This window comes from Capra hircus, chromosome 1 (assembly GCF_001704415.2).
Source record: "Capra hircus breed San Clemente chromosome 1, ASM170441v1, whole genome shotgun sequence".
Taxonomy (NCBI): domain Eukaryota; kingdom Metazoa; phylum Chordata; class Mammalia; order Artiodactyla; family Bovidae; genus Capra; species Capra hircus.
In genome coordinates this window covers 145247710-145275187 of record NC_030808.1, presented here as the reverse complement: position 1 = coordinate 145275187, position 27478 = coordinate 145247710, and the positions used below count along the sequence as shown (strand labels likewise).

The 27478-nt window shown below is 55.2% G+C and overlaps 1 protein-coding gene across 5 annotated transcripts; it reads left to right on the top strand.

Annotated features, from left to right (window-relative positions):
* Nucleotides 1-25875, top strand: SLC19A1 (solute carrier family 19 member 1). Of its 5 annotated transcripts, XM_018052221.1 has the most exons (9): nucleotides 1-226; nucleotides 3534-3650; nucleotides 4972-5189; nucleotides 9210-9978; nucleotides 10047-10239; nucleotides 10946-11052; nucleotides 11252-11431; nucleotides 12942-13083; nucleotides 25022-25875. In XM_018052221.1, exons 3-9 carry the CDS (start codon nucleotides 5001-5003, stop codon nucleotides 25146-25148), a joined length of 1707 nt encoding a protein of 568 aa, XP_017907710.1. In that variant the 5' UTR covers nucleotides 1-226; nucleotides 3534-3650; nucleotides 4972-5000; the 3' UTR covers nucleotides 25149-25875. The 5 variants fall into 5 exon arrangements, with proteins under 5 accessions (XP_017907710.1, XP_017907726.1, XP_017907736.1 ...); XM_018052237.1 differs by lacking the exon at nucleotides 3534-3650; XM_018052228.1 differs by lacking the exon at nucleotides 1-226 and having other exon boundaries at nucleotides 3480-3650.

The following is a 27478-nucleotide window of genomic DNA, read 5'->3' as shown; positions in this document are numbered from 1 at the left end:
CCGAATTGCCGCGGGCCTTGCGCGCGGGCCTTCTGAGCCCGCTGGGTTCGGACCCCCGGTGAGACTGTGGGGAGCGTGTCGAAGACCTTGCAGCTGGTGTCCCGGCAACGCGCGGGGTGGCGGGGCCAGGTGCGCCCCTCCCCCAGCCGACCGGAAGCGGGCGGCCGCGGGGCATTGTGGGCACTGTGGTCCCCCCGCCCTTACCGCGGAGGCAGCGAGCGTGCAGGTATTGGGGCTGCGTGGTCCGAGAAGGTTGTGAGGGTGCGGGCCGGGCTGCAGGGAGCTCGTGGCGGTCACACGCTCCCAATGCCGGAGTGCGCGCGCAGGCCGGGCTTTGGGACTCGGGGAAAGTACTAGGTGCAGGAGCTGCGGATGCTGGGGTGGGCGCGGGGACACGAGCAGGGGGCTCCTGGTCCCGGGATGGGGTTGGGCGCGGGGGCGCTGGAGATGAGTGCGGGGGCAGTGAGTCCCACGTGCAGCCATGTCCCACGTGGCAATCCCGGCGCACTCTCCCAGCCTCTGTCACCTTAGGCGCGGGCTCCAGGCAAGAGAGGGAGCCGGGCTACGCGTCTGGTTTCCAGCCAAGCCATTGTCGTTTCCTGCGCCCGGAGTCTGTAGGTGTGAACAACTTCCCCTTGGAGCAGCTCCTGGCGCGGTTGGAGCTGGGCGCTAGAGAGTGTCCAGGGCCCTGGGACACTCTGCACCTCTCCGGAAGGCATGCTTTTCCCGCACCTGTGCTGGAGAGCCTCGGGAGTGACCATCACACGTGTGTTCATGAGATTCCTCGCCACTCGGGTGTCCGGGCTGCAGGTCTCAGAAGGCCAGCGGGAATCTGAAAGCAGTTGTCTTCCAGTCCACCCACAGCATGCAGGTGCCATAGTCCTTGGCGCTCCCTGCTGGGCTTCCCTCCCCACTGCTGCTGCTGCTGCTAAGTCGCTTCAGTCGTGTCCGACTCTGTGCGACCCCATAGATGGCAGCTCACCAGGCTCCCCCATCCCTGGGATTCTCCAGGCAAGAACACTGGAGTGGGTTGCCATTTCCTTCTCCAATGCATGAAACTGAAAAGAAAGTGAAGTCACTCAGTACTGTCCGACTCTTAGTGACCCCAGGGACTGCAGCCTCCCAGGCTCCTCCGTCCATGGGATTTTCCAGGCAAGAGTACTGGAGTGGGATGCCATTGCCTTCTCCGCCTTCCCCACTAGCCCAGACCGAATCAGCAGAACTGCCTCCCCCTGCAGGTTCGGGAGCCAGGTGTCTAGGCCCGCGGGGTTCGGGTGGCATCCCACCCAGCAGCCTCTGCTGGACTGCCAGAACTCACGCTGCCAGGATGCTTACTTTCAGAGGGGGCATCAGTCGGTTTAATGACCCCAAGTTATAGCTATCTGTGCTAGGCAAAGATGACCAGCATGTCCAGGGGGTTTTCAACTTTTGGGTTTGATGTCCACAGTAGGGATGGCCAGACGGTTTTCCGTTTTACTCTTTGGAACACAAACTGTCATGTGATCTGGAGGGTACAAGGCTTTTCTCTGTTCAGTGAGCAGATGGCAGCCTGAGACAGTGGTGGCTCTCCTGAAGCGCCAGATGAGAGCCGTGGTGTTTGGTTTGTCTTGGCCTTGGGTCTTCAGCCGTCCCAGTTGCTGGGAGCACAGAACTGGTGGGAGCAGGTGGGAGCATGGGTTGTCCGACGGGGCCTTCCAGGGTGATGGTCAGGACCTTCTGAAGGTCATTGTCCTCCCTGCAGCCTGCCCAGGTGCCAGGCAGTGCTTCCTTCAGCGGCCCACCTGCCCCCTTGCCCTGAGCTCAGGCACTTCCCTTGCCCTGGGTGCCCTGTTTCTGTGACCGTCAGTACATGACGGGTCCCTCCAACTCTCCTTCCCAGGCCCGAGTGTTTGGAAGAGGACTTTAATCTTAGCCATGGCAGTGCCCTTATGTGAATCGAATAAATGAACAGGGTGGGTAATCCTTGAGGCCCCCAAGACCGCCAGGAACACACGCAGTGCCCGGCCCCCCGGGGAGAGCCCAGCTCTGCATCCACTCTTTCTTCTGCACCCCTGCCCTGGCCCCACACAGGGGTCCTATGCTCTGGTGTGGCCGCCTGTGCTCCGTGGATGGGCCCAAGCCCTCCCCGTGACCCTGCAGTCCAGCTGTGGGCGCATGCGCTGGCTGCCCTCCGCCTGCTTTGGAATTTTTGGGAAGTGCATGGGGCGGCATGGGGGGGACCATGTTCCAAAATGGCCCAGCCTCCTGGCCCCTCCAGTGCAAATCAGTGCCATTGCTTATGGCCCCGGGTGGTGATCTCACAGTGGCCAGGACGCCAGCCCCTCGAGCCTAGCACTCTCTCTTCGTTGAGGCCTGTGATGAGTGACAGGTCAGCCTGCCTCGAGGCCCGCTCCCACAGCTCTGACCTGGGTGCCTCCGCAAGGCCTCTTACGTGGGGAGTCACCAGAGGTGCTGGGACAGGACAGGCCGGGACTGTGACCCCCACCCCCCAAAGTTGGAGGAGGGCCTCGTGTGGGTGGGAGGGGCAGATCTTTAAGTGACACTCAGGAGAAAACATAAAGCAGAAATGAAAGTGACCATTTTTGGAGGGAACCCCACAGGGTCCAGGACCTTCTGAGCTTTCCAGTCTTCCCTGCTGCTTCTGCTCCCCTGCCGTGGGGAGGAGTGGGGGTGGGGAGCGGACGGGGCTGGGCTCCAGGGTCACTGGGCCGTCCGCCGGGCAGCAGATGTTTCTTAGGACAGGCGGCTGCCTTTGTCTGGGGTGGGTGTCTTGGCTCAAGTCCCTGACACTGGGGCACAGAGAAACACAGAGGCAGCCTGGGTCCCTCCTTCTAGAGTGGTCAGTGGACCTCCCTGACCTCCCCAGCACCCCAGTCCAGATGAGAAGGCTGCTTGCTTTCTGCCACCCCAGGGGGGAGCAGGCCTCAGGTTGTGCCTATGGCGTCTTGAGCAGAAGCTTGTGCAGAGGCAGGTAGATGGGAGGGACACCAACCAGTAGGGCGCAGCCCGGGGGAACGAGGCATAGGTGACCCTGGGCCCTCCTCATCCTGTGGTCCAGGAGCTGAGGAACCCAGGCTTTTCTCGCTGGCTGGGGGAGGAAGGTGAGGGACTCCAACACCGAGCTCAGCCTCCCCAGATTGCAGGGATGGGGTGGGCTGGAAGGGACCAGCTGGTGGGATACTCCTAGAGACCCCATGTAAACCCCGGGGTCTGCGGACCTGCCCCCAAGCCCTTCACCAGCTCCCTGGCCATCACAGATGTGGACTCTACTCTTGCAGATCTGTGCTGCTGGGGAGGGCAGTGGTCCACCACTGTGTTGTGACCCTGAGAACTCTTGGGACCCTCAGGGCTGGGCGCTGGGGTGTCTGAGCACTGGGGGTTGTGGTGCTGGCCTCAGATACTGGGGGTGGAGCTGTCGTCAGCTCCTGTTGTTTGGGAGTGCGGGGGGAGGAGGGGGGAGGGAGGCATGTCAGGGAGCAGAGTCCTGCCTGCCCCAGACCTACTGACAGGCTCTCACTCTCACGGACTCTCAGAAGCACCGCCTCAGGCTTCAGAAGCTGTGGGAGTCCAGGAAGTAGAAATGAAGAAGCCGGTGTGCTCTGGAGTCTGAGATTTCTGCCCCGGGATTCAGGATTCAGGGGTGGCACCAGGTAGGGAATCTCTGTCATCTCTGGAGACAACACCTTTCAGAATAGGGGCCCCTGAGCCCCTGGGGACAGGGAGCGTGGGGGCTCCTGAGCTCTTGAGCCTGTAGGGGCTGGGAGCATGGTGGCCTGTGGGAGCCTGCTCCCGGGGAACATGGGACAGAGAGTGTGGGAACCTGCTCCTGGGGGCCCTGTGCTTTTAAGTTCTTGGTTGTTCACCCCATGCTGGGTGCTCAGCTGACTGAGGGTCTCTGTTTTCCTGGCACTCAGGCAGCAGTGTCCCAGGAGTCGGGAGAAAGCTTGAGGGGAGTCCTGGGGCTGGAGTAGGGGCTGTGTGTGCCTGCCTTAAACAGAGTCTTTCTGCTAGAGCCATTTGGCCTGTGTGCTCTGTGGGAAGCCACATCTCCCGGGGGCTTCTGGCCCCCCTTCTTGGCTGGTGTTTCACTTAGCTCTTGAGAAGGCTGGGATAAGGTCCTAGGACCCAGTAACCCCCAGGCTGCTGCTGCCCCTCCTTGTAGCCTCACAAAGAAACCCACCAACCCTGGCTTCTCCAGGGAGTTACTGCTGTGACACCCCTGCCCCATTTTCCATGAGTCACAGAAAAGAGGAAGAAGAAACCTGCTCATCAGACCATAGCTCCCTTGCTGAGCATGGCCCAGGCCTGCCCGGGGAGGTGGGAGGGGTCTTACCCTGCCCCCATCACGGACCCCTGTGCTGTTCCTCGGGTGTGTGCCTGGCCTCCCTGAGGGGCTGTGTGCCCAGCAGGGCCTCTTCCTACCCCTTCCTCTTGGCTGTCTCGGGACTGCTCCTCTGCTGTGCCTGGCACATGGGCATGCCTGGTGCTGTGACATTGAGACTCCAGCCACAGAAGCAGTCATCAGACCTTGCGGTGGGAGGTCTGGCAGAGGGGTCGCGTCTGCCTCAGGCCTCTGGGGCAGGGCACAGGGGTCCTGCCCGCCCACTGGCCCACAGCGGGCCGCACTGTGAGCGCAAGACTGGAGCCTGGGGTTCCTGGGGACCTGGATCTTAAATTGCATTTACTTTCAGTTATTTAGCATTTATGGGCCCCACGTAATTCCCGCCACTCTATGGATCTGAGGCCCTGGAGCCCCCAGAAGTGGTGACACCCCAGCCTGGGTGGGCCTGATATCTGGATGGTCACAAGCTCCAGGTTGGGGGCACAAGGTGGGGCTGGGGGCCCCTTCCTCCATGTGATGTGAGTTCTGGTTGAATGACTGGTGTGGTGGGGAGCCCGTCACCGCAGAGTTTTTGGGGGAGGCGGTTGCAGTTGTCTGCTGAGCCTCCCTGACTCTAGCTTCCCCTTCAGGTGCAACGTCCCGTCCATTTCCTGGCGGCATGGCGCTCTCTGGCCCAGAGGTGGAAAAGCAGATGCCAGCAGAGCCCCAGCCTGGCCGTGAGCAGCAGTCCTGGTGGTGCCTGGTGTTCTTCCTCTGCTTCTACGGCTTCATGGCCCAGATGCGGCCTGGGGAGAGCTTCATCACGCCTTACCTCCTGGGCCCCGACAAGAACTTCACGCGGACGCAGGCACGTTGGGCGCGCATGCAGCTGGGACGGGCTGGAGCACAGGGGCTGGACGGCTGCAGGCGCTGGCAGCCACCAGCCCCTGTGGGGTGGTGGCAGGTCTGGTGGAGGGGTCGTGCCCGCCGTGGGCCTCTGGGGCAGAGCCCAGGGGCCTCATCTGCCTGCCCACCCATCTATGGAGCCCTTGCTTCCAGCAGAGGCCTGTTTGAGGAGAGGGATTACAGAAGGAATTTGACTTTTGTTCAGCAACAAGGACAAAGGATCCTGGACTAATAAGCTTATACCCCATGGGAGTCTTGCGTCAGACACAGTAAAAGCAGCAGCAGGCAATGTCCCCGCCCGTTTCCGTCTCCATAAAATAAAGCAAATCAAGAGGACTCAGAGTTTCTTGGTTGATGAAGCACATGGTCAGGGTCTGTTCACCCACCCCTCCTTGTCCTGCCTTAGAACCACCTGCCACCCCAGACCCTGACCCCAACCCCGTCTGTCCCCTGAAGGGTGACCTTGGCCCCCACGCCCCCTGCCGCTGGTGCTGGACCCCACTGGGTCCCATGGGGATCTCCCACTTGATTTTTTCAGGGAGCTCCTGCCTCTTCCTGGTCCAGGGCTTGGCCCCCACCCCTCAGTGACACCAGGATTAAGCCATATGGGACTGCCGTGCACATGAGCCTGCCCCCTCAAAGTAGCCCTCTTGGAAAATAGATACACCCGTGTGCCTCGGCGTCATGCATGGGTTCAAAGCCATGTGTGTGTGAGGGCTCCAACCCCATGGCCAGAGGGGTGACTTCCCAGGTGAGTCTGGGGTGGGGGCCCTTGCCTCCTTCCAGCACTGGGTGTGACGTGTCCTCCATTCACTGACTGGCCAGTTCCCCGGATGCCCCTCTGTTCTGCAAGGGCCCGTCGTCCACTGCCAAGATGACTTAGGAGTGAGCCCCCGTGGGACGCGCCATTAAAATAACTATAAGGAAAATCTCTGTAGGAAACTCCCACTTGCCGGCCCTCTCAGGTCACAAGTTAGCTCTTAGGTAGTAGGTTCCAGAAATTAAGCCGCCCACCAGGCCTTGGATGTGACCCAAGATCGGCAGAGGCCTGTTCGGGGAGAGCCCGGCGGGTCTGTGGCCACGGTCACTTCCACACAGATACAGGCTGATACTACCCAACTCACACCCAGGGCCTCAAACCACCAAGAACCCCCTCCCCTGCCTTGCTTCAAGGGTCTCTGAGGTCTCCAGCTCATCCCGTCCCCCAGGAGAAACGCTGCTGTAGTCGCTTCGCTTCTGCCCTCTGCAGTGCGAGGCTGGGCCCTGACTCCGTTTCATCAGCACCTACCACGTGCTGTTGAGTTTGTGCCCATCTGATAGACAAGGGCTTGCTGCCGGGCTTGGATTTCCCTGATTTCTGCCGTGGCGTCTTGTGTTCCTGGCTGTCCCCAGGCCTGGCCTTGCCAGCTTCCCCCTCTGCGGGCGTCTGCCTTCCTGTGCCTGGAAGGCGTCTGGTACCGGGGGGCTCAGTGTCTCCTGTCCACCAGCTTCCTCCCCGCTTGCCTCGTCCTCTGGGCCGCAGTTTCGCTGTGAACTCAGCCCCATTCTTCCCGGTTTATGCTGAGTGTTGCCTGCACACACATCCGGTACCCTCCCTTCTCCCTCCCCCCACCCCACCCCCACTCCCGGCTGCCCTTTGGTTCATGAAGCACTTCCTGGCAGGTACGAGGTTTGCTTTGCACCTTGAGGCCTGTGACTCCTCTGCACCTGAGCTGCCTGGGTTGGGTCCTGCAGCCCCCACCCCACCTCCATGATGAGCCCAGCCCAGGACATTTTACATAGTAGTCCTTGCTGGCCCGCGGCTGACCCTGCCTGTCACTGGTGTGACAGCCCCTGTCCTGCCCTCGCTCCCTGCGCCCCTCTGGGTGCAGCCAGGTGTAGGCTGTTGACGCCACTCTTCTTGGAATTCTGGTCACCTATGGCCTGGCTCTGCCCTGCGCCCCTTGTCCCACGGTCCTCAGAGCCCATGGCATCCTGTCCTTGTCCTGACTGCCATGGCGCCCCGGCTAAGCCTCCTGATGGCTGCCCTGAGGCCACCTGGATCCTGGTGTGGGCATGGCTTCCTCATCCTGCCTGTCAGTCTGGATCTAGCCTGTCCACACCGAGGTGCTGGGAACATGGCCCAGCAACACTGGCTGGACCAGGATGAGGCGTCCCTCATGCCACCTGCCTCAGGGACTCCATGGGTGCCGTGCTTCCTGCAGTTCTCAAATATGTCATGGGTCTGTCCCCTGGCCTGCGTGCCTGCCCAGCTGGAGAAGGCGGATCTGGGGCCTGGGCAGCGGTGAGGGGACAAGGAAGAATGGCTGGCCTCCCGCAGCTCTGACCCCACGGCCCCGCAGCTGTGCAAGCTGCCTGCCAAGAGGGCTTGACCACTAACTGAGGGGTTGTTTGATGTTCCCGGAATTTTCCATAAACAAGGCTCTGACCCTGTAGCCAGCCCCCATGGCTCTGGGACCAGCAATGGCTTTTCAGCATCCCTGAGAAAAGACTCGCACGAAGACTGTCTTGGACTGTCCCAAAGCTCCAGTGCTCAGTACTGGGTGGCTTCCAGCGGATGGGGAGCCCTGGAGGCAGTGGGTGTGTGGCCAGCGTGGGGTCCCGAGCACAGACTGAGAAGCAGTGCCGAGGCCTAGCCAGTTAGGCTGCAAGTTCTGGGTGGATAGACATGACGGCTGCAGAAAACCATGGGTGAACCTCCAGGAAGCAGTGGGCTCAGCTAGGCCCTGCGTGCTGACCTGGGCTCAGCTCTGGGCCCTTGGTGCATCTGTGAAGTGGGCCTTGGTGTTAGCAGGTGGTCAGGTACAGTCAGGGTTAGCGCCCTGAGTTGGGTGGGAACCAAGGGAGGCCAAAGCCTCTGAGAGCCCAACAAGGCCAGAGGCTCACCTGTTGCTGCCCCTGGCTGGTCTGAGCCATGGCTAGGCCCTGGGAGGGTCAGTTGGGGTCAGGTGGAACTCCTGGGAGGGTCATTTGGGGTCAGATGAAGCCCCTGGGAGGGTCAGGTGGGGTCATTTGGATTCCTGTAGGGAGACCACCTGCTAAACACCCAGTTGGGCCTCGGGAGAGGCTCCGAGCACAGGCTGCTTCCCGTGTGCATCCCCCAGGAAAGGGCGGCAGGGCCAAAGACTTGGGTCTCTCAAAAGCTGGGACCTCTTCCTAGGGGGCAGGCCCAGGGTGGCCCTTCCTGGGCAGTGGGAGGACATCTGGCTCGCATCCCAAGGGAGTCTGTGGCTGTGGCCTTGCCCTGCGTGCCCAGGAGGGAGTGTCCTGCTGGGTCAGCCCTGTCTGAGTGGAGAGCTGAATGGCCAAGGCCATGGAGAGCTCCCTTGGTGAAGCTGGGAGTCCTGGCTCCCATGGAGGCAGCTCCTAGTCCTGCCTGACAGGCGGGGGTGAGGACCCAGCTTTGCTCTCCTGTGTGGCTGGTGCAAGGGTGGCTGCAGTGTCCCCTGTGCCCTGGGACCGAGTGAGACCGGCCCGCTGAAGGCCTTCCTCGGCTGCTGGCAAGAGTGTAGATTAGAGTCAGCTCTGTTTTCTATATCGTTAGATTTAAGGTGAAATCCTCTCATGTTGTTATTTCATTAGAGACAAGCCTGGATCAACGTGGCTTAGCATGTAGTTACTGATTATTTTCAGCACTATTACCAACACTCTGCAGGTGTCGATACTAAACTGCTTCCTGAGGAGCACGCCCTTGGGGATGGGATCAGAGTGGAACACATTTAGGGGTCTGGTTGTGCGTCTCTCTGTTTCCTCGGATGCCCTGGACAGCCCTAAGGGCTGCACCTGTTTGGAGGACAGTACTCGTCACGTAGTCCTGGTGGGGCACTGTGGTAAAGGGGCACAGGAGACGGGGTGACTTGGGGGTGCATGGGGTCCATGTGGGGCTCGCAGGTGCCAGGCCCAGCCCAGCAGACGTGACGGGCACCCAGAGCAGCAGGGACCGTGCTCTGGGGCTGGGGGTCATGCATGTGCTGTCCCACAGGTCACCAACGAGATCACGCCGGTGCTGTCCTACTCGTACCTGGCCGTGCTGGTGCCCATCTTCCTGCTGACCGACTACCTCTGCTACAAGCCGGTGCTGCTGCTGCAGGGCCTGAGCTACGTGTCTGTGTGGCTCCTGCTGCTGTTTGGCTCGACCGTGTTGCACATGCAGTTCATGGAGTTCTTCTTCAGCATCACCATGGCTGCCCGCATCGCCTACTCCTCCTACATCTTCTCGCTCGTGCCCCCTGCCCACTACCAGCGCATGGCCAGCTACTCACGGGCCTCGGTGCTGATGGGCGTCTTCACCAGCTCAGTGCTGGGCCAGCTGCTGGTCACCATCGGCAGGGTCCCCTTCTCCACGCTCAACTACATCTCGCTGGCCTTCCTCACCTTCAGCCTGGTGCTGGCGCTCTTCCTGAAGCGCCCCAAGCGCAGCCTCTTCTTCAACCGCGGAGCGCCCGTGCGTGCCGAGGCCGCGCCCTCCGAGCTGCACCAGATGAACCCTGGCCCGGCGCAGGCCGTGGGCGCGAGGCCGGGCTGGCCGCCGGCCGCCTGGCGGGACTCGACGTTCGTGCGCATGCTCAGAGAGCTGGGCCGCGCGGTGCAGCTGCCGCAGCTGCGTCTCTGGTCTCTCTGGTGGGTCTTTAACTCCGCCGGCTACTACCTGATCGTCTACTACGTGCACATCCTGTGGAACGTGGTCAACCCCACCACGGACACCACCAGGGTCTACAACGGCGGGGCGGACGCCGCCTCCACGCTGCTAGGTACGCCCCGCCCCATGGGGCGGCGACCGTGACCGCCGGGATGGCCGTGACGCGACTTGTCTCCCCAGGTGCCCTCACCTCCTTCGCTGCGGGCTTCGTGAAGATCCGCTGGGCGCTGTGGGCCAGGCTGGTCATCGCGGTGGTGACGGTGCTGCAGGCAGGGCTGGTGTTCCTCATGTATAAGACCAACGACATTTGGTTGTGCTACGCGGCCTTCGTGCTCTTCCGCGGCTCCTACCAGTTCCTGGTGCCCATCGCCACGTGAGTCGGGCTGGGGCTGGCAGCTGGCCTTAGAAACTGGAAGTGGCCGGGGGAGGGGGCTGCGGGGCGGTGGGTGGCTGGCGGGCCATGGACGGTATGTAGCAGAAGGCCTCCTTCCAGAAGGTTCCATGGGGAGCGGCAGGGTATGTACTGCTCATGTTGGAGCGTGAGCCCCAGGTACTTTTAGCCAGGAGCCCCCTTGCCAATAGCATGCCCTGTCCCAGCTGCTAGGACCCTAAGGCTGGGGAGGAGTCCGGCCTGTGTGGGTGTCCCCTGTGCGCCCCCCTTGAGCCTCTGGTGTCCACACAGATTGGACCTCTGAAGTCCTTCCTGCCTTCTGGCGCTGAGGTCCTGTCATGGGTGATTCTGAGGGCACTCCTGTCCTCTCCCGCTTCTGGGCAGGGTGGCTCACGGCAGCAACTGGGTGACCCAGCTGGCCTTCTGCCCAAAGGAGACCTTCCCTGATGCCCTTGCGTTCCTCACATCCCTGGCGATGCTCCTGGACCTGCCCGGGGATGTCCCAAAAGCTGTCTGCTGACTCACTGTGCCTTCCAGAACCTTCCCCGGCCATGTCCTGCTGGGTTGACTCCTGACCCCTCAGTGCACCCTCTGAACCAGACCTCTCCCACCGTGTGTTCACCCAAGACACACGTTTTCACACCACACATGTGGCACAAAACACATACTCAACATCTGTACCTGGCAGGTGGCCTGTCATTGTCCCCAGCTGTTTGGCTCCAGTTCCCCTCTGCGCTCCGTCTCTCCTGGGGCACCTCCGTCCTGACGTGGACCGTCCACTCCGGTCACACCCATGTGAGAACATTTGCCCCCGCCTTGTGTTGAGCTTGGATGGTGTCCTCAGACTCCTGCCCCTCTGCAGCCCGCACCCCTGCCCACGGCATGGTGGCCTGGCTCCCCTGCTCCATCTCACAATCCCCCTGCACGTCAGACCCGTACCTGCCCTGGTCTGTAGGAGGAAGCCCGGATCAGACCCGGTCCTTTCCTTTCCTAGGCCAGTGCTGCCCAGGCGCCCAGACCACACCCCAGCCCTGCTGGCACGGTTTATGCTCTGCCGCCCTCCTGCCCCTGTGGCCATGGCTGCCTTCCCCAACTGCCTGTGGACGTGGCCCCAGGCCAGGCCTCCCACACAAGCGGGACACTGCCTCCTCCCATCCTGACCTGCTCTCAACCTGTAAGCGCCCCACCTCTCCTGCCACTGTCAGCATTGTGGAGAGGGCTCCAGGGCCCTTGGTGTCTTCCCCTCACTTGTCTCAGGACACCTAGTGTCTTGTGCGTCAGTTGTAAAAACCATGGTGTTTGTGGCAGAAAGATCAAATACGGTGCAGAAAAGGTCAAATATGAGACACAAAGGTGAGAAGGAGACAGCAGACCACGCCCCCCTCCCCCAACCCCGAGGCCTCACGGCTGACGTGGGTGTCAGGCTGCCAGCGTCATCGCTCCCCCACCTCATAAATCTGAGGCTCCGTGTCCAGAGGGCATTGGTTTTGGTCTTCCTGGTGACAGGGCCACCGTCTCCAGTATCTCCCTGAGACGCCTGGCTCAGAAGCCTCACCCTGTCACCTACATTTTTCTTCTGAAGTTCTGATAATGGCCTCAGGTGGTTCCGGAAGTGGGCCAGCCGGGTCAGAGTTCATGTGCTTTAGGAAAGGGTTTAAGAGATGCTGCAGACACAGCCAGGTGTTGCGGGGCGGCCTGTGGGCCAGCGGCCCCTCCTGCTGTCCTGGTTGGTTCACACCCATGGGTTCTTTTCCCGCTGGGATTTCCTATTCCCCGGAATCTGCAGCCCCCGTGCGGGTGTGGTGGCCGGGCCTTTCACGGAGTGTGTAGCCGTGTTGCTGTTGGCTTTAACCCCACTTGTGGAGCTCCGGCAGCAGCATCTCCCCCAGTCGTACAGGTGGCATTCTGTTCTGCCTGTCCCGGTGGGACCTGGCTGGGCTCCTGTTTCCCAGGAGTTAATCTATTGCTTGAGTTTCTGTACGCCTGCCCACCCTGGCACGTCATGTATTTATTGTCATCCCAACCCTCCCGCACCCCCAGCAGAAGCTCCCCAGCCTTTGTCATTCTCTGTAAGGCCTCTTGCCTATTTTTGTTCACACATTCTTCAGAACTTGAGAACGTTTCCTGTCTAGTTTCTTTTAAGGCACTTTGGGGCTTTTAATTGAAAGTGTGTTCAAATGTTAATTTCTGTGCAGAGCGCTGGAAGCACTGAGCATATTAATTCCTCTTGCTTCTTTATTTGTTTTATGGGTCTTTTTCTAATTTACTGACTCATTTAACAGCAAAGCACTTTAAATCCAGGATTTTCCTTGTGCCCGTCTGTGCCTGTGGTTGTGTTAACACCCTGCTTTCAGGGGGACGGTTTTCTGAGAGCCCTGTAGTGATGACAACTTACTTTGTCCCAGGGTTTCCAAGAGACTTTGTCTCCCAGGGCTGCCTTCTGCGCCTGGCTCTGCACTCCCTTTATGGATCATCAAGGGAGGATGTACAGCTCAGAGCACAGGCCCAGGGCGGTGGGCAGCCCAGGCGCTGCGTGGGCCTCATGTCTCCCTGCAAGCCCTGCAGCCTCGGTGGACCCGCGGCTGTTCTTGGCTGCCTGAGGGCACTGCCACCTAGCTGGGTCCTCTGCACCTGTGGGTGCGTCTCGCCCCGGCTGTCTGACCTCAGCCCACTACCCTGTGAAGTTTTCAGATCGCGGCTTCTCTTTCTCAAGAGCTCCGTGCCCTGGTCTTCGGCATCAACACGTTCCTCGCCACCGTTCTCAAGACCATCATCACCCTCATCGTCTCCGACAAGCGGGGCCTGGGCCTCCCGGTCTGTTCCCAGGTGAGCTCCGCTTTCGGGCTACTTCCTGGAGGAGGGATGCCTCAGGGTGGGTTGGGGGCGAAGTCCTGGCCAGGCTTCCTGGTGCTTGCCCGGCCAGCAGTGCCACCCCTCCCGGGACCCAGACCATAGACATGCTGCAGGCAGGGGCATGTCTAGCCAGACTCTCTGGACTAAGTGGGAACAGGGAGGGAAGGCTCAGAGGGCAGGGAGGCCAAGGGCCACAATCTGACTGCCTGGTGCCAACCTGTGCAGCTCCCTTGCAGGGCTCAGGTTGGGGCTACAAATGCTGCCCACGTTGGGCAGTGCAGTGGGCCTGTGCCGTCAAGTCCCGTGAGACCTCTAAGGTCTCTGAGGCCAGCCTGGGTGCCGGTCACTTCTGCAGGAGCTCTCGGGGCCCTGGGTACCCCCTACACTGGCTGAGGTCTCGGGAAGCCTGGAGGCATGGTCCTGAGCATTCCCTGAGCCCTCCGACAGGCCTTCCTGCAATGGGTCCTGCTCCTGGGACAGCTCTCTGTGGAGGCAGATGAGAGCGGAGCTCCAGGGTTGATTGACCTTGGTGCCTGTCAGCCCCTTTCCCGACTCGTCCCTCCATCCAGTCCTCTGTCTCCCGAGAAGAACGTGAGACCCGGGACACGCTCAGGCTGGACTCCCGGTGCTTCGGCCAGGGCAGGACCTCTGAGTGAGCTGGAACTAGCCAGAGACTGGGCCCATGGGAGGGTTGTCACTGGGCTCCTCGGTGCAGCCTCCACCTGCTGGGAGCTGGGCCTCCCTGGGGCATGGCGGCTCCATGGAGAAGTCCAGTCCTCTGTCCAAGGGTGCTGGGTCAGCCTCGCCCTGGTGACTCCCTTGCCAGAGCTGACCAAGGAGAAGGTTCCAGGCACAAGAGACCCTTATGTTCAGAAACAGGATTTTGGGCTGGGATTCGGGAAGGACATCAGAGCCTGTGGCAGTTTGTATCCACCTGAGCAGGCCGGTCTCAGCCCTGTTTCCCCAGGAGGGCCCCACAGGCTGAACACTGGAGACTGTGGCTGAGCAGGGTGGCCGAGTTGGACTTGGGTCCATGGGGCGTATGTGACTGCGCCTACAGCTGTGCGGGAGGGGCAGTCCAGAGGCACCAGACCTCCCTCCAGAGGTGGTGGGTTGGGCCCTCCTTCACTGGGACCCTCTGGTGAGGCCTTCCCTCTGGAGTGACAGCCTCTGCTGGAGCACCATTGCCTCCTGGCTTGATTGTGGGACTTGCTGGCAGCCATCCACCTGGCCTGCGAGGGGCCTCCACACCCAGGGGTGTTCCCCCTCCCTGGAGCGCCAGTCATCCCAGCTCTGGGCAGTGGGGCTTCTCAGGGGCTCCAGGTTGGGGTCAGGGCTGGACTTTCCTCCCCTGTCTCAGCCCAGCCCCACCACGTGGCACTTTATGGCCTTGCCGGGTCAAGCTGACATTATATTGATTTTTGTTTGGCTGCTTTAATTTCCTGGTTAAAAGGGAGCTCTACAGGCTTGCTTGTAATTAGAAACTACGGATCCTGGTGGTGTCCAGCAGGAGAGTCATCCCTGCTCCTCTCACTCACTGTTTCCATGTGCAGTGCACTGGGGGCCCATCCCTCCGTCATGGGTAGTGAGAGTGGGGGTGGGGAATGGAGCTGGTGGTGGGAACCAGTCCAGGGCATGTGGGGAGCTGGCCTGGGGGGGGCCGGCTTTTAAATTAAACAGTATTTCTGGGTCACCACATACTCACTCACGGGGTAACAGGTAATGCAGAGACTCACATACCCAGCCTCCCCACTGGCCACATCCTGCAGTTCTGGGGTGCAGGCACTAGGGGGATGTGGACCCCACAGTCGAGATGGGAGCGTGCCTGCCCATCCCCTGCAACCATGCTGGGCCCCACTCCACCTCCGCCCCAACCCCAGCAGCCCTGGTTTGCTACCATTTCTGTAGTGTTGTCATCTCGAGAGTGCCCTTACGTGGAAGGAACCCTGTGAGTCAGGATTGACTTTTAACCACTCATCCCAGCTCCTAGAGACACATAGCTACTCCTGTCGGGTCCTATGCTGTGTGGGTTCCCTGGTGACTGGACCCAGGCTCTTACCTGGTTACTGCCAGGAGCCCCAGCTTGATCCAGTTGGGGGCTGCTCTAAACATTGGTGTATAGCTTTCTGTGTGAACCTGGATTTCCGTTTCTCTGGATAAATAAATGCCCTGAGGTGCAGTCATTGAGTCCTGGGGTGGCTGCCAAACTGTTCTGCACCGTTTTTTTATTCTCACCAGCCATGCCTGAGGAGCCCGGTTTCTCCACATTCTCACCAGCCTTTGATGGGGTCACCATTTGTTTAGCCCTTCTGAATGGTGTGGAGAGCTGATCCCTGTGGTTTTAATTTGTATTTCCCTCATGGCTATAATGGGCTTCCCTGATGGCTCAGACAGTAAAGAATCTGCCTGTAATGCCGGAGACCTGGCTTTGATCCCTGGGTCAGGAAGATCCTCTGGAGAAGGCAGTGGCTACCTACTCCAGTATTCTTGCCTGGAAAATTCCTTGGACTGAGGAGCCTGGTGGCTACAGACTGTGGGGTCGCCAAGAGTCCAACACAACTAAGCATGCACACACTCGCTCCCTGATGGCTGTGCCGCTTCTCTTCTCGTGTGCGGCTGCATCTGTACATCCTCCTGGGTGAAGAGTTTCTTTCCTGCCCATTTCCTGTTTGGGGCCTTTGTCTTTTTATTCTTGAGTTTGAGCATGTCTGCTTAGTCTAGATAGCAGCCCTTTATTGGACATGCGCTTTGCAGGCATCTCCCAGTCCATAGCAGACCATCTTGTCTTCTTAATAGGGCTATTTGCAGAGTAAAAGTTTTTAATTTTGATGAGGTCTGATTCATTCCTTTGTCCTTTTGTGGATCTTAGTTTTGGTATTACATATAATAATTCATGGGGTCACAAAGAGTTGGACACGACTGAGCGACTGAACTGAAATGAACTGATAATAATTCTGGGCTTCCCAGGTGGCACTAGTGGTAAAGAACCCACCTGCCAATGCAGGAGACATAAGAGATGCGGGTTCGAATCCTGGGTCAGGAAGATCCCCTGGAGAAGCAAATGGCAATCCCCTCCAGTATTCTTGCCTGGAGAACCACATGGACTGAGGAACCCGGTGGAATATAGTCCATAGTGTTGTAGCCACATGTTCCGGGAAACAAACTCACTCAGAAGGACAACACAGATAGTGGAGTGCAGTTTATTACACCAGCGGGCCCAAGGCAGAGTCTTCTCTTAGCCAAGGACCCCGACCAGCATTTGTGAAAATCTTTTATACCCCATGTGTACGTGTCTGAACCCACCACTCCAAATTCCTTGAGACTTACATAAACCAAGGAAAATACAATCCCAATAATCCCATCATTCACGTGCTATGTGCTCATGTGCTCAAACAGTCAAACAATTAGCCAATAATCAATAAACCCGAAGTTACACTCCGATAGATACAGAAACATGGCCTGTCTGGAGGAAGGGGTGATTTGTGTATATTTTCTCTTCAGTTCAGTTCAGTCGCTCAGTCGTGTCCAACTCTTTGTGACCCCATGAATCGCAGCACGCCAGGCCTCCCTGTCCATCACCAACTCCCGGAGTTCACTCAGACTCGAGTCCATCGAGTCCGTGATGCCATCCAGCCATCTCATCCTCTGTCGTCCCCTTCTCCTCCTGCCCCCAATCCCTCCCAGCATCAGAGTCTTTTCCAATGAGTCAACTCTTTGCATGAGGTGGCCAAAGTACTGGAGTTTCAGCTTTAGCATCATTCCCTCCAAAGAAATCCCAGGGCTGATCTCCTTCAGAATGGACTGGTTGGATCTCCTTGCAGTCCAAGGGACTCTTGAGTCTTCTCCAATACCACAGTTCAAAAGCATCAATTCTTCGGTGCTCAGCCTTCTTCACAGTCCACCTCTCACATCCATACATGACTACTGGAAAAACCATAGCCTTGACTAGACAGACCTTACTTGGCAAAGTAATGTCTCTGCTTTTCAATATGCTGTCTAGGTTGGTCATAACTTTTCTTCCAAGGAGTAAGCATCTTTTAATTTCATGGCTGCAGTCACCATCTGCAGTGATTTTGGAGCCCCCCAAAATAAAGTCTGACACTGTTTCCACTGTTTCCCCATCTATTTCCCATGAAGTGATGGGACCAGATGCCATGACCTTCGTTTTCTGAATGTTGAACTTTAAGCCAACTTTTTCGCTCTCCTGTTTCACTTGCATCAAGAGGTTTTTTAGTTCCTCTTCCCTTTCTGCCATAAGGGTGGTGTCATTTGCATATCTGAGGTTATTGATATTTCTCCTGGCAATCTTGATTCCAGCTTGTGTTTCTTCCAGTCCAACGTTTCTCATGATGTACTCTGCATATAAGTTAAATAAGCAGAGTGACAATATACAGCCTTGACATACTCCTTTTCCTATTTGAAACCAGTCTGTTGTTCCATGTCCAGTTCTAACTGTTGCTTCCTGACCTGCATACAGATTTCTCAAGAGGCAGGTCAGGTGGTCTGGTATCCCCATCTCTCTCAGAATTTTCCACAGTTTATTGTGATCCACACAGTCTGATGAGTAACCTAGATACGATCTTCAAGGTTCCCCTGTCTGGAGGGGGTCTTATCCTTCTGTTGTTTTCATAGGCACTAAACACAGAGTTCAGAGTCCATTGGAAAGGTGGCCGAGCATGATCATCAGCACGAACAGACCTAAGATGGAGTCCAGGCCCTATGAATTCCTTCTTCAATAGGGTTGCAGAGTCAGACAGGACTGAAGTGACTTAGCACAGAACCCATAGTAACTCTGTCTGGTCCCGGGTCCCAAAGGTTTTCGCCAGCTTCTTATTAAAGTTTTATAGTTCGATACCTAAGTCTGTGACCTGTTTTGAGTTAACTTTTGTGTAAGGTGTGACATTAATGTTGTTTCATCCCTTTGTCTGTGGATGTCTAGTCGCTCCAGCACCGTTTGTTGAAAGACTGAATTGCCTTTTTACCACTTGGATGAGCTTGCTTCTGGGTTCTTTGTCTGTTCTTTTGGGCTGTATGCCCACCTTTCCTCCCCACCACACTGTCCTGCTTGTGTAGCTATGTGGTAAGTTTTAAAATTGGGTACCCTGATTCCTCCAACTTTGGAAGTTTTTTCAGAATTGTTTTAGCTATTAGAGTTTCTTTGCCTTTCCCTCTACATTTTCGAGTAATCTTGTCTATATCTACAAAAACTTCTGTTGTGATTTTGCTGGGAATTGCATTCAGCTTGTTTATCAGTATTGGGAGAATTGATATCTTTTACTCTGTTGAGTCTTCAGCCTGTGAACATGGTATGTCTCTCCGTTTACTTGGAACGTCTTTGATTTCCTTCAGCATTTTGTAGTTTTCGACATGCATGCAAGTACTGTAGTGCTGTGCAGCTTTCTTAGGTTTATTCCTAGGCGTTTCAGTGTTTTGTGAGCAATTGTTATGTGATATTTTCAGTTTTGGTGTCTGCATTAATCTGCAAGGACTGCCATAACAAGATATCACAGACTGGGCAGTCTGTGCCACAGCAGTCTGTTCTCTAACAATCTGGAGGCTGGAAGATCAGATTGAGATCTGGTGAGATCAAAGTGTTTGCAGGTCTGGTTCCTCTCCAGGCCCCTCTCCTCACTTGGTCTTTCTTCTGTGTGCACTCCTGGTGTCTCTGCCTCTCGTAAGGACAGCAGTCATGCTGGATCAGAGTGCTACCCTCATAACCTCATTTAGCCTTAATCACTCCTGAAAGGTCTTATCTCCACATACAGTCATACTGGGGGTTAGGGCTTCAGCAGTGAATTTTGAAGGGAGACAGTTCAGTCTATAACAGTGTCCCGGTGTTCGTTGCTAGTTCAAGAAAGAAAAGAAGGTGAAGTCGCTCAGTTGTGTCCGACTCTTTGCGACCCCATGGACTGTAGCCTACCAGGCTCCTTTGTCTGTCCATGGGTTTTTCCAGGCAAGAGTACTGGAGTGGGTTGCCATTTCCTTCTCCAGGGGATCTTCCTGACCCAGGGATCAAACCCAGGTTTCCCGCATTGTAGGCAGTTGCTTTTACTGTCTGAGCCACCAGGGAAGTCAGGCAGACCTCATTTGATTGTACTTCACTTTACCATGCTTCTGAAAGGTTGTTGTTGAATTACAACGCCGGGATTCTTGGCCTCCGGAGGAGAAGAATTCAATCCAGGGCCAGAGACGAGGCTTGATTGCTCAGAGCTTTCGTGTAACAAAGTTTTATTAAAGTGTAAAGGAGATAGAGAAAGCTTCTGACATAGGCATCAGAAGGGGGCAGAAAGAGTACCCCCCTGCTAGTCTTTAGCTGGATGTTATATAGTTATCAGCAGTCTGTTAATGAAAGAGAGGAATGTCTCAAAACTGAGAATGGCACCAGGCCCCTCACCCATAGGATGTATTTTGGGATAATCTTGGCTCCAAATGGTTCATCTTGGGCCATAAAAGGATTAACTTGAATCTTGAAGAAGGGCAGAGCACCATACAAATAGTGTTATTTACATAGATGAGAGGAATGATATTGATATTGGAGTATAACATATGGTTTATCAAGTAGGTTCTGAGCCCAAAAGGCGGAACCGACTTGAAGACAGAGTTTGGGGTAAATGCATAGTACATTAGCATACCTTAAGATAAACATTTCCAGAAGAAAAAGGCAATGGTTAACTTCAAGTGAAACCAGGTGTCATTATGGCAACACAGAATTTTAAGAGAAACCTCCTTTTAAATTTGTGTAGAGAAGGAAAAAATATTGCTAGTTTGTTTCCTCCTGCCACTTAAGAGAGATAAAAATGTCTGACACTTGCAGGCTATTTCCTCCATTTGGAGACCCCTGGCCTTCCTGCCTGTTACCTTCTCACTTCAAAGATACTGACATTTTTACAAGTTGAAGATTTGTGGCAACCCTGCATTGTCAGATGGCAGTTAGCATTTTTTAGCAATAAAATATTTTTATTAAGGTATATAATTTGTTTTTAGACATAATGCTATTACATACTTAATAGACTGTAGTGTAAACATGATTTTTATGTGTACTGGGAAACCAAAAAATTTGTGTGAGTTGCTTTATTGCAATATTTATTGGGGTGGTCTGGAACTGAGCAATATCTCTGAGGTCTGCCTGTATAAGAAACACATTGACTTGTGTGTGTTAATCTTGTGTAATCTTGTTGAGGTCACTTATTTGTTCTGGGAGGTCTTTTCTTAAATGTTTTTAATGTACTTTCTTGTCTTACTGCACTGGCTAGAACTTCTGTTTTAACTGTTTCCTTTGTTTTACTTGCTTTGGATTTATTTTGCTCATCTTTTTCTAGGTTCTTGAGATGGAAGCTTAGATTAATGATTTGAGACTTCTTTTCTAATATTTGCATTTATTGCTACACATTTCCCTCTGAGCCTGCTTTAGCTACACCCTACAGATTTTGATATGTTGTATCTTCATTTTCTTTCACTCCTATGTATTTTTGTCTCTTTTCATACTTTCTCTGACCTATGATTATTTCAAAATGTTTTGTTTAGTTTCCAAGTGTTTTGATTGTTTTCCTATCTTTCTGTTATTGCTTTATATTTTTGATTCTATTCTGTTGTGATCAGAGAACACAATCTGCATTATGTTGAGGTTTGTTTTATGGCTCAGTACGTGGTCTATCTTGTTACATGCTGCATGGACACTTGAAAAGAATGTGAATTCTGCTGTTTGGGGGTGGAGTATTCTATAAATACCAATTACATCCTATTGCTGATGGTGGTACTAATTTTTTTCTGTGTCCTTATGGATTTTCTGTCTGGCCTGTTGTTGAGAAAGGAATGTTGAAGTTTTCATTTATAATTGTGAATTTGTGTATTTTTTTCTTTCAATTCTATCATGTTTTTACTTCACATTTTTACAGCTATTTGTTGTATACACATGCACGGTGTGTCTTGGTGAATTGGGTCTTTTAACGTTATATAATGTCCTTCTCTGCCTGTGGTCATTTTCTTTTCTCCAAAGTCTACTTTACATGATATTCACATAGCCGTTCTGCTTTCCTTTGGCTTTTTCCCCCCCCCAATTTTTATTTATTTATTGGCTGTGCTGGGTCTGCATTGCTGTGCAAGCCTTCTCTAGTTGCGGTGCATGGATTTCTCATCGCGATGGCTTCTCTTGTTGCTGAGCACAGGCTCTAGGGCACGTGGGCTTCAGTAGTGGCATCACTCAGTGGCTCAGCAGTTGCAATTCCTGGGCTCTAGAGCACAGGCTTATCTGTTACGGCACACAGGCTTAGTTGCTCTGTGGCGTATGGAATCATCCCAGATCAGGGAGTGAACCTATGTCTCCTGCACTGGCAGGTGGATTTTTTTATTTTATTTTTTTTACCACTGAGCCGCCAGGGAAGCCTGTCTTTTTATTTTTAACCTGACTGTATTGTTATACTTGGCGTTTCCTGTAGATAGCATATGGTTGTCATGTTTTTTTAACTCACTCTGCCAGTCTCTTTCTTTGATTGGTTTATTTAGACCGTTTATATGTAGTGTAATTGTGCTGTCTTAGAACTTACACCTGTCATTTCATTTTTATTTTCCTTTTATTCTCTGCCTTTTGTTTCTGTTTTCTTTTCCCCTGTGTTATTTACAGATTCTTCAGAACTTCATTTTGGGTTATCTGTCGTATAATTTGAGTGTCTCTTGTGATAACTTTTTTGATAGTTGCTTTGTGTATTAAATGGACAGTTGTAGTTAGTATTGAAATCTCACCTCCTTTAAGTCACTTTTCTCTCCACTGTTTATAGTACAAGTGCCTTATTTATTTCTTCTATATATCATTAGAGCTGCCTAATGGTACCCCACTCCAGTACTCTTGCCTGGAAAATCCCATGGGCGGAGGAGCCTGGTGGGCTGCAGTCCATGGGGTCACTAAAGTCGGACACGACTGAGTGACTTGACTTTCATTTTTCACTTTCCTGCATTGGAGAAGGAAATGGCAACCCACTCCAGTGTTCTTGCCTGGAGAATCCCAGGGACAGCAGAGCCTGGTAGGCTGCCGTCTATAGGGTCGCACAGAGTCGGGCACGACTGAAGCGACTTAACAGCAGCAGCAAGATGGGGTTATAAGTTTTACTTCAGCTATTAAACATTTAGGAACCTGGAGAGAAGAAAAATCTGTTTATCCATAATTTTGAGCACTGTTGTTTCTCCTTCTTGATGTCACAGGTTTCTTATCATTTACTTTCTGTTTAGAGAACCTTCTTCAGGCATTCTTTCAGGGCAGGTCTTCTGGTGACAAATTGTTCTGTTTTACTTGACCTGAGAGTATCGTGATTTATTTTGCATTTCTGAAGGCTGTTTTCAGGGGAATAGGTTTCTGGGTTAACAGTTTGTTTGTTCAGCATGTGAAAAATTTATCATTTCCTTGTGACCTTCTTGGTTTCTGATGAAAAATCCACTGTCATTCTAATTATTTTTCCCCTACAGTGTCATTTTTTTCTGGCTGCTTTCAAGATTTTTCCTTTTTCTTTGTCTTTAGCTTTCAAAACTTTGATTATGATCTGTGTTGGTCTGATTGGGGTGGGTGTTTTGTTTGGGTTTCCCTCACACTCTTAAGGGGCTTCCAAGCTGGCTCAGTGGTAAAGAACCTGCCTGCCAATGCAGGAGACAGGAGATGCAAGTGCAGTCCCTGGGCTGGGAAGATGCCCTGTAGGGGGAAACGGCAACTCACTCCAGTATTCTTGCCTGGAAAATTCCATGGACAGAGGAGCCTTGTGGGCTGCAGTCTGTGGGGTCGTGAAGAGTTGGACATGACTGAGCAGCTGAACGTGATACACATGCACCTTCTTAAATCTGTAGGTTTATGTCCCGTGCCAGATTTGAGACATTTCCACAGCCATTATTTCCTCAAGTGCTTTTTCAGTTCCATCCTTTTTCTTTCTTCCCACTCTACTCCCGTAGCGGGGTTTTGTCCCCTAGAGAGTGAAGCTCTGCTCTTTTCCCTCTCTGTTTTGTTGTTTCGATGGGCTCATCTCTATCGTTGCATCTTCCAGTGCACCGATTCTTTTCCCTGTTCCCTCCATGCTTAACAAGACCGTTCGTTAAGTTTTTTTATTGGTTACTATATTTTTCTTCTTTTACTGTAACTTTTCTTCTTTATCTCTTCCATTTCTTTTCTGCAAAGCTTTATCTCATCTCTGTCATCTTGGTATCCGTGTCTGTTGATTGTATTTCATTCATTTAGAGAACTTTTTCTAAGTTTGCTGAGTAACCTTTTAAAGTGAAACCTGTACATTTTGGCCGCTATGTTATGCAATTCTAGATCTTATTTTTTTAAAAATACTTATTTATTTGTCTGCTTTGGGTCTTAGTTGCAGTTCTTGGACTTAGTTACTCTGAGGCATGTGAGAAATCTTAGTGCCCTGACCTGGGATTGAACCTGTGTCCCCTGCATTGCATGGTGGATTCTTAACCACTGGACCACCAGGGAAGTCCCTTTGGGTCTTATTTAATCCTCTGTTTCAGTTGGCTTTTCCTGACACCACCCTTGCAGAAGACTAGGAGCTTGTACCTCTTTACAGCCAGGTCGGGTGGGTATCCAGACTCCCCACTCAGCCCTCCTCACACTGAGGGGTGTGTGGGGGCAAGGATGGGAGTGCCAGCTCCCCACGTGGCCACCAGTGGTTGGGAGGGGCCTGGGTGCCTCATTACCACTCTCCCTGTGGCTCCCAGTGATCCTGGTGGGGGCAGAGCATTCTTGCCCCCGCTGGGTGGGTTGAAAGTCCTGACTCTTCAGCGAGTGGGGGGCACTGCGTGGTAAGAGGGACAGCCCAGGCTTTCCATGTGATCTCTGTGGGGGTGAACATTCCAGCTCCCCACTGGGCCCTGACCAACACCCCCTGACCAGACTAGGGGCGTCACAGCCTGGGTCATGAGGGTGGGGTCTGGCTGGGATAGAATGGTTCCCATTCTTCAGTGTCTCATCCTGCAGGGCCGGTGGTCCCTCTCCTGATCCTTCGTTTGGAGCAGCTTTTGTTAGTGTTGAGCTTTTTCCCATGTGTTTTGGGATTTCTGGTTTGCTGGCTTCTTTGGTTCCTTTAAGAATACAGGCAGCAGAAAGAAGAAAAAAACCCAGGGAGCACATTGCCGTGTTGCTCCTCGGATTCCAGGGTCGAGGCTGGTCTGCCCGTCCAGCTTTCAGTCGCCTTCTGAGTGCTCGCTGTGCGGTGTCCAGGCTTCACTCACACTCAGAGAGAAACAGGCAGGACATGCCAGCCCCAGGTTCCTGGAGGTGAAGTCTCTGATGGTTCCCTTCCCGGTTTTGCTTCTGAAAATGAGCTTTCCTAGGAGGGCTGAGTGTGCTGGTGCCGAAGGGGGTCTTAGGGAGCCCCCCTGAGGAGTAGAGCTCCAGGGAGTTGGCCCACAGATGAGGAGACACCCTGGACCCCTGCCCCCGGTGATCTGAGATTCACGTGGGAGGGTCCCCTAGCTGGGCCCAGGTCCCTGTGCATCACTGCTGGGCAGCTTCACAGGATGCCAGGTTCGGGGCTGCCCAGGCCCCAGGGCCGAGGGGGCTGCGCCGGGCAACCAGATGGTCTGTTCCCCTCCACCAGGCTCCACCCACACGGGTGTGAAGACTTGGCCCCAGAGCCAAGCGCACATTTGCTGTGACACCAAGTGATCAGAATGCCTCAGGCAGGATCGCAGAGGCTCAGAAGTGCTGGGTGTGCTGCTGCTTGGCTGGCCTGTGGAGGCTGGGTGCCCTGCCCCCTCTTCCCAGGTGTTCCCGTGACCTCGCCTGTGCCTCTCTGCTCCCTGGGTGCCCCTCCCCCCCCAGGTGCTCCCCTGACCTCACCTGCCCCCTCTGTTCCCTGTCCCTGCTCCCCGGGTGCCCCTCCCCCCCCAGTGCTCCCCTGACCTCACCTGCCCCTCTCTGTTCCAGTTCCTCGTCTACTTCGTGTACTTCCTGGTGCTCTTCGCCGCCTACTTCCTTGCTGCCGTGCTGGTGGGCCTGCGCCACTTCCAACAGAGCCGCCACCAGCCCATGCCGCCGGCCCAAGAGCTGGTGAGTCCCATGCAAGAGAAGGCCACGCAGGACGGAGCCCCGCGCCCAGCCCCGGAGGATGGTGTGTTTGCCGTGGGGGACCTGAGCCCACAGTCTGAGGCCAAGGCCTGACCTCAGCTGACTGGCTGTCCCGCCCGGTGGGCAGTCAGATTCCTGACACCGCAGGCAGCAAGCCAGGCCTCGACCTCAGAGCTCCCTGTCTTCGCTGTGTCAGCAGCCAGGTCTCCGGCATCACGTCCACATCGTCACCTTCTGGTAGCTGTGACTGAGGCCCTGGTGGTCTGTCCTTGGGACCCATGGTCCGAGGGCCAGTGGCCTCCACGAGGGGTCCTTGACTTGCATTATGGCACCCAGAGCATGGCACCCCTCAGCCCTGCTTCATGCCCTGGCTGTGACCCCCAGCCTGCAGGGCACCCTGGCAACTGGGAGCTGGTATGCTGTCCCTGCCTACACGGGGCCAGTGGTGGGGTCCAGGTGCCCACCAGGCCTCCCTGCTTTCTCCTCCTTGGGAAGCAGGTCCCACTTGTCCCAGGGAAAGTGGTCCTACCCTGACCCTGACCAGCAAAGTGGTCCCAAATGGCAGTCTAGGGACCCGGCCCCTGCGGGATATTCTGGGCCCTGGGGGTCATGTTCCTTGGCCCATGGCTAAACTGGGACATTTGCAGCTGTCCAGGTGATTTCATTTTCACCGATGCTCTGTACCTTTTTTAAAAGACGGACATAAGTGCAAATCCTTGTCCGGCTTGTTTCTGGGGGAGAAGCAGGGCACAGGGGGGAGGTGGTGGTTCTGTCCAGTGGAAGCGCCTCAGTTCCAGACTTCACCCCAGATCCTCTCCCTCCTTTGCTCAGAGCTGGGTTGACGCTGTCCCCCTCCTGGGGACTGCTCATGCACCCGTCCCAAAGGGACTTGCCTCTGCCACCCTGGGCACTGCCCTGGCTCTTGAGAGCCAGCCATACATCCTCTGAGATGTGATGCCCAGACACGTGACGTGGACACGCAACCCACGTGAGGGGGCGCCTGACTCCATGTGTCCACCAGGCCAATGGAGGGGCCCAGCCCTGCCCCCAGCCACAGGCAAGGACCCGCCCCTGACCTCAGCTGATCCCGGCTCCTCCTGTGGCCTCTGGCCTTCATCCAAGATCCACAGAAAAGGCTGCCGCTCCGACCTCAGAGCAGGATGCCTGCTGAGGGCAGGGCTTCCAGAACTGGCTGCCTTTGGGGGCCCCGGGTTGACTTGGGTGAGCGGGGCATCTCAGGGCACCCTGAGGGTTGAGGAAGAGGCTGGACCTGCAGTAAGTCACAGCCAACAGGTCAGTCAGGGTGAGTGGTCCCCTAGTGGGTCTGTGGAGACGCCACAGCTGTCCCCTGGACCCTGCTGGGAAGAGGCAGCAGCCAGCACCGGTTCCTCCATCCTTGGGGAACCAGAGGGGCTTCAGGGAAGAGGGCTCGCCTCTGCTACTGACCCAAGAGGCAGGGCTCTGCTCCAGGCGCCCACGACCTGCTCCTCGACCCCAGGAGCGCCCTCCCAGTGTGGCTGGCCCAGTAGCCTGGTGCTCCTGCTACCCCTACAGCCTCCCACAGGCGCTGACCCCCTGCTTGGTCTCTGCCACCCCCCAGTCCTGAGCTCCTGTTCAGTGTAGTGTGCACGCCCCTCGGGGGTCAGACGCCTGCAGCCGCTGTGGGACACAGGGCTGGGTCAGGAGCCCAGGGCACAGACTACCTGCACGGCTCTGAGGGGCTTGTGAGGCTGCTGGCCGACCCCAGGGAGACCTGAGAGAAGATGGGTGTGTGGCACCTGTCGCCTCCACCAACAACCGTTACATGCATGTATCTATATCTCACATCTGTGTACACCTGCGTGTATTTGCTCACATCCGTGTGCCTCTGATATCCATGTACCTATGCACACCTGTACCTACCTACACACATGTGTATGTCCATTCACACCAGTGCACACCCATGGCAGCTGTCTATATCCACGCACTTCTGAGGATTCAACCGTGGATTGAAAATATATATTTTTAATGTAGAAAGTTTCAGAAAGCAAAATAGAGTTTGCCATTTTCCAGCCTCTGTTACCATGGTGTTTACATTGTATTTACAGCTGTTTCTATAGCATTTTTTGGGGTATCCTGGTGACTCAGCTGGTAAAGAATCCATCTGCAATTCCAGAGATCTGGGTTTGATCCCTGGGTTGGGACGATTCCCCTGGAGAAGGGAATGGCAACCCACTCCAGTATTCTGGCCTAGAGAATTCCATGGACTGTAGAGTCATGGGGTCGCAGTATTAGGTAGTAGAAGTAATCTGAGATAATTTAGAATATGCAGAGGGA

Bases quoted from the DNA above. Each gene is read 5' to 3' on its own strand.
- SLC19A1 (XM_018052237.1), top strand. From the start codon at position 5,001: ATGGCGCTCTCTGGCCCAGAGGTGGAAAAGCAGATGCCAGCAGAGCCC. The intron at 10,240-10,945 runs GTGAGTCGGGCT...TGTACCTGGCAG, and splicing joins TTCCTGGTGCCCATCGCCAC to GTGGCCTGTCATTGTCCCCA. The intron at 11,432-12,941 runs GTAAGCGCCCCA...TACCCTGTGAAG, and splicing joins TCCTGACCTGCTCTCAACCT to TTTTCAGATCGCGGCTTCTC.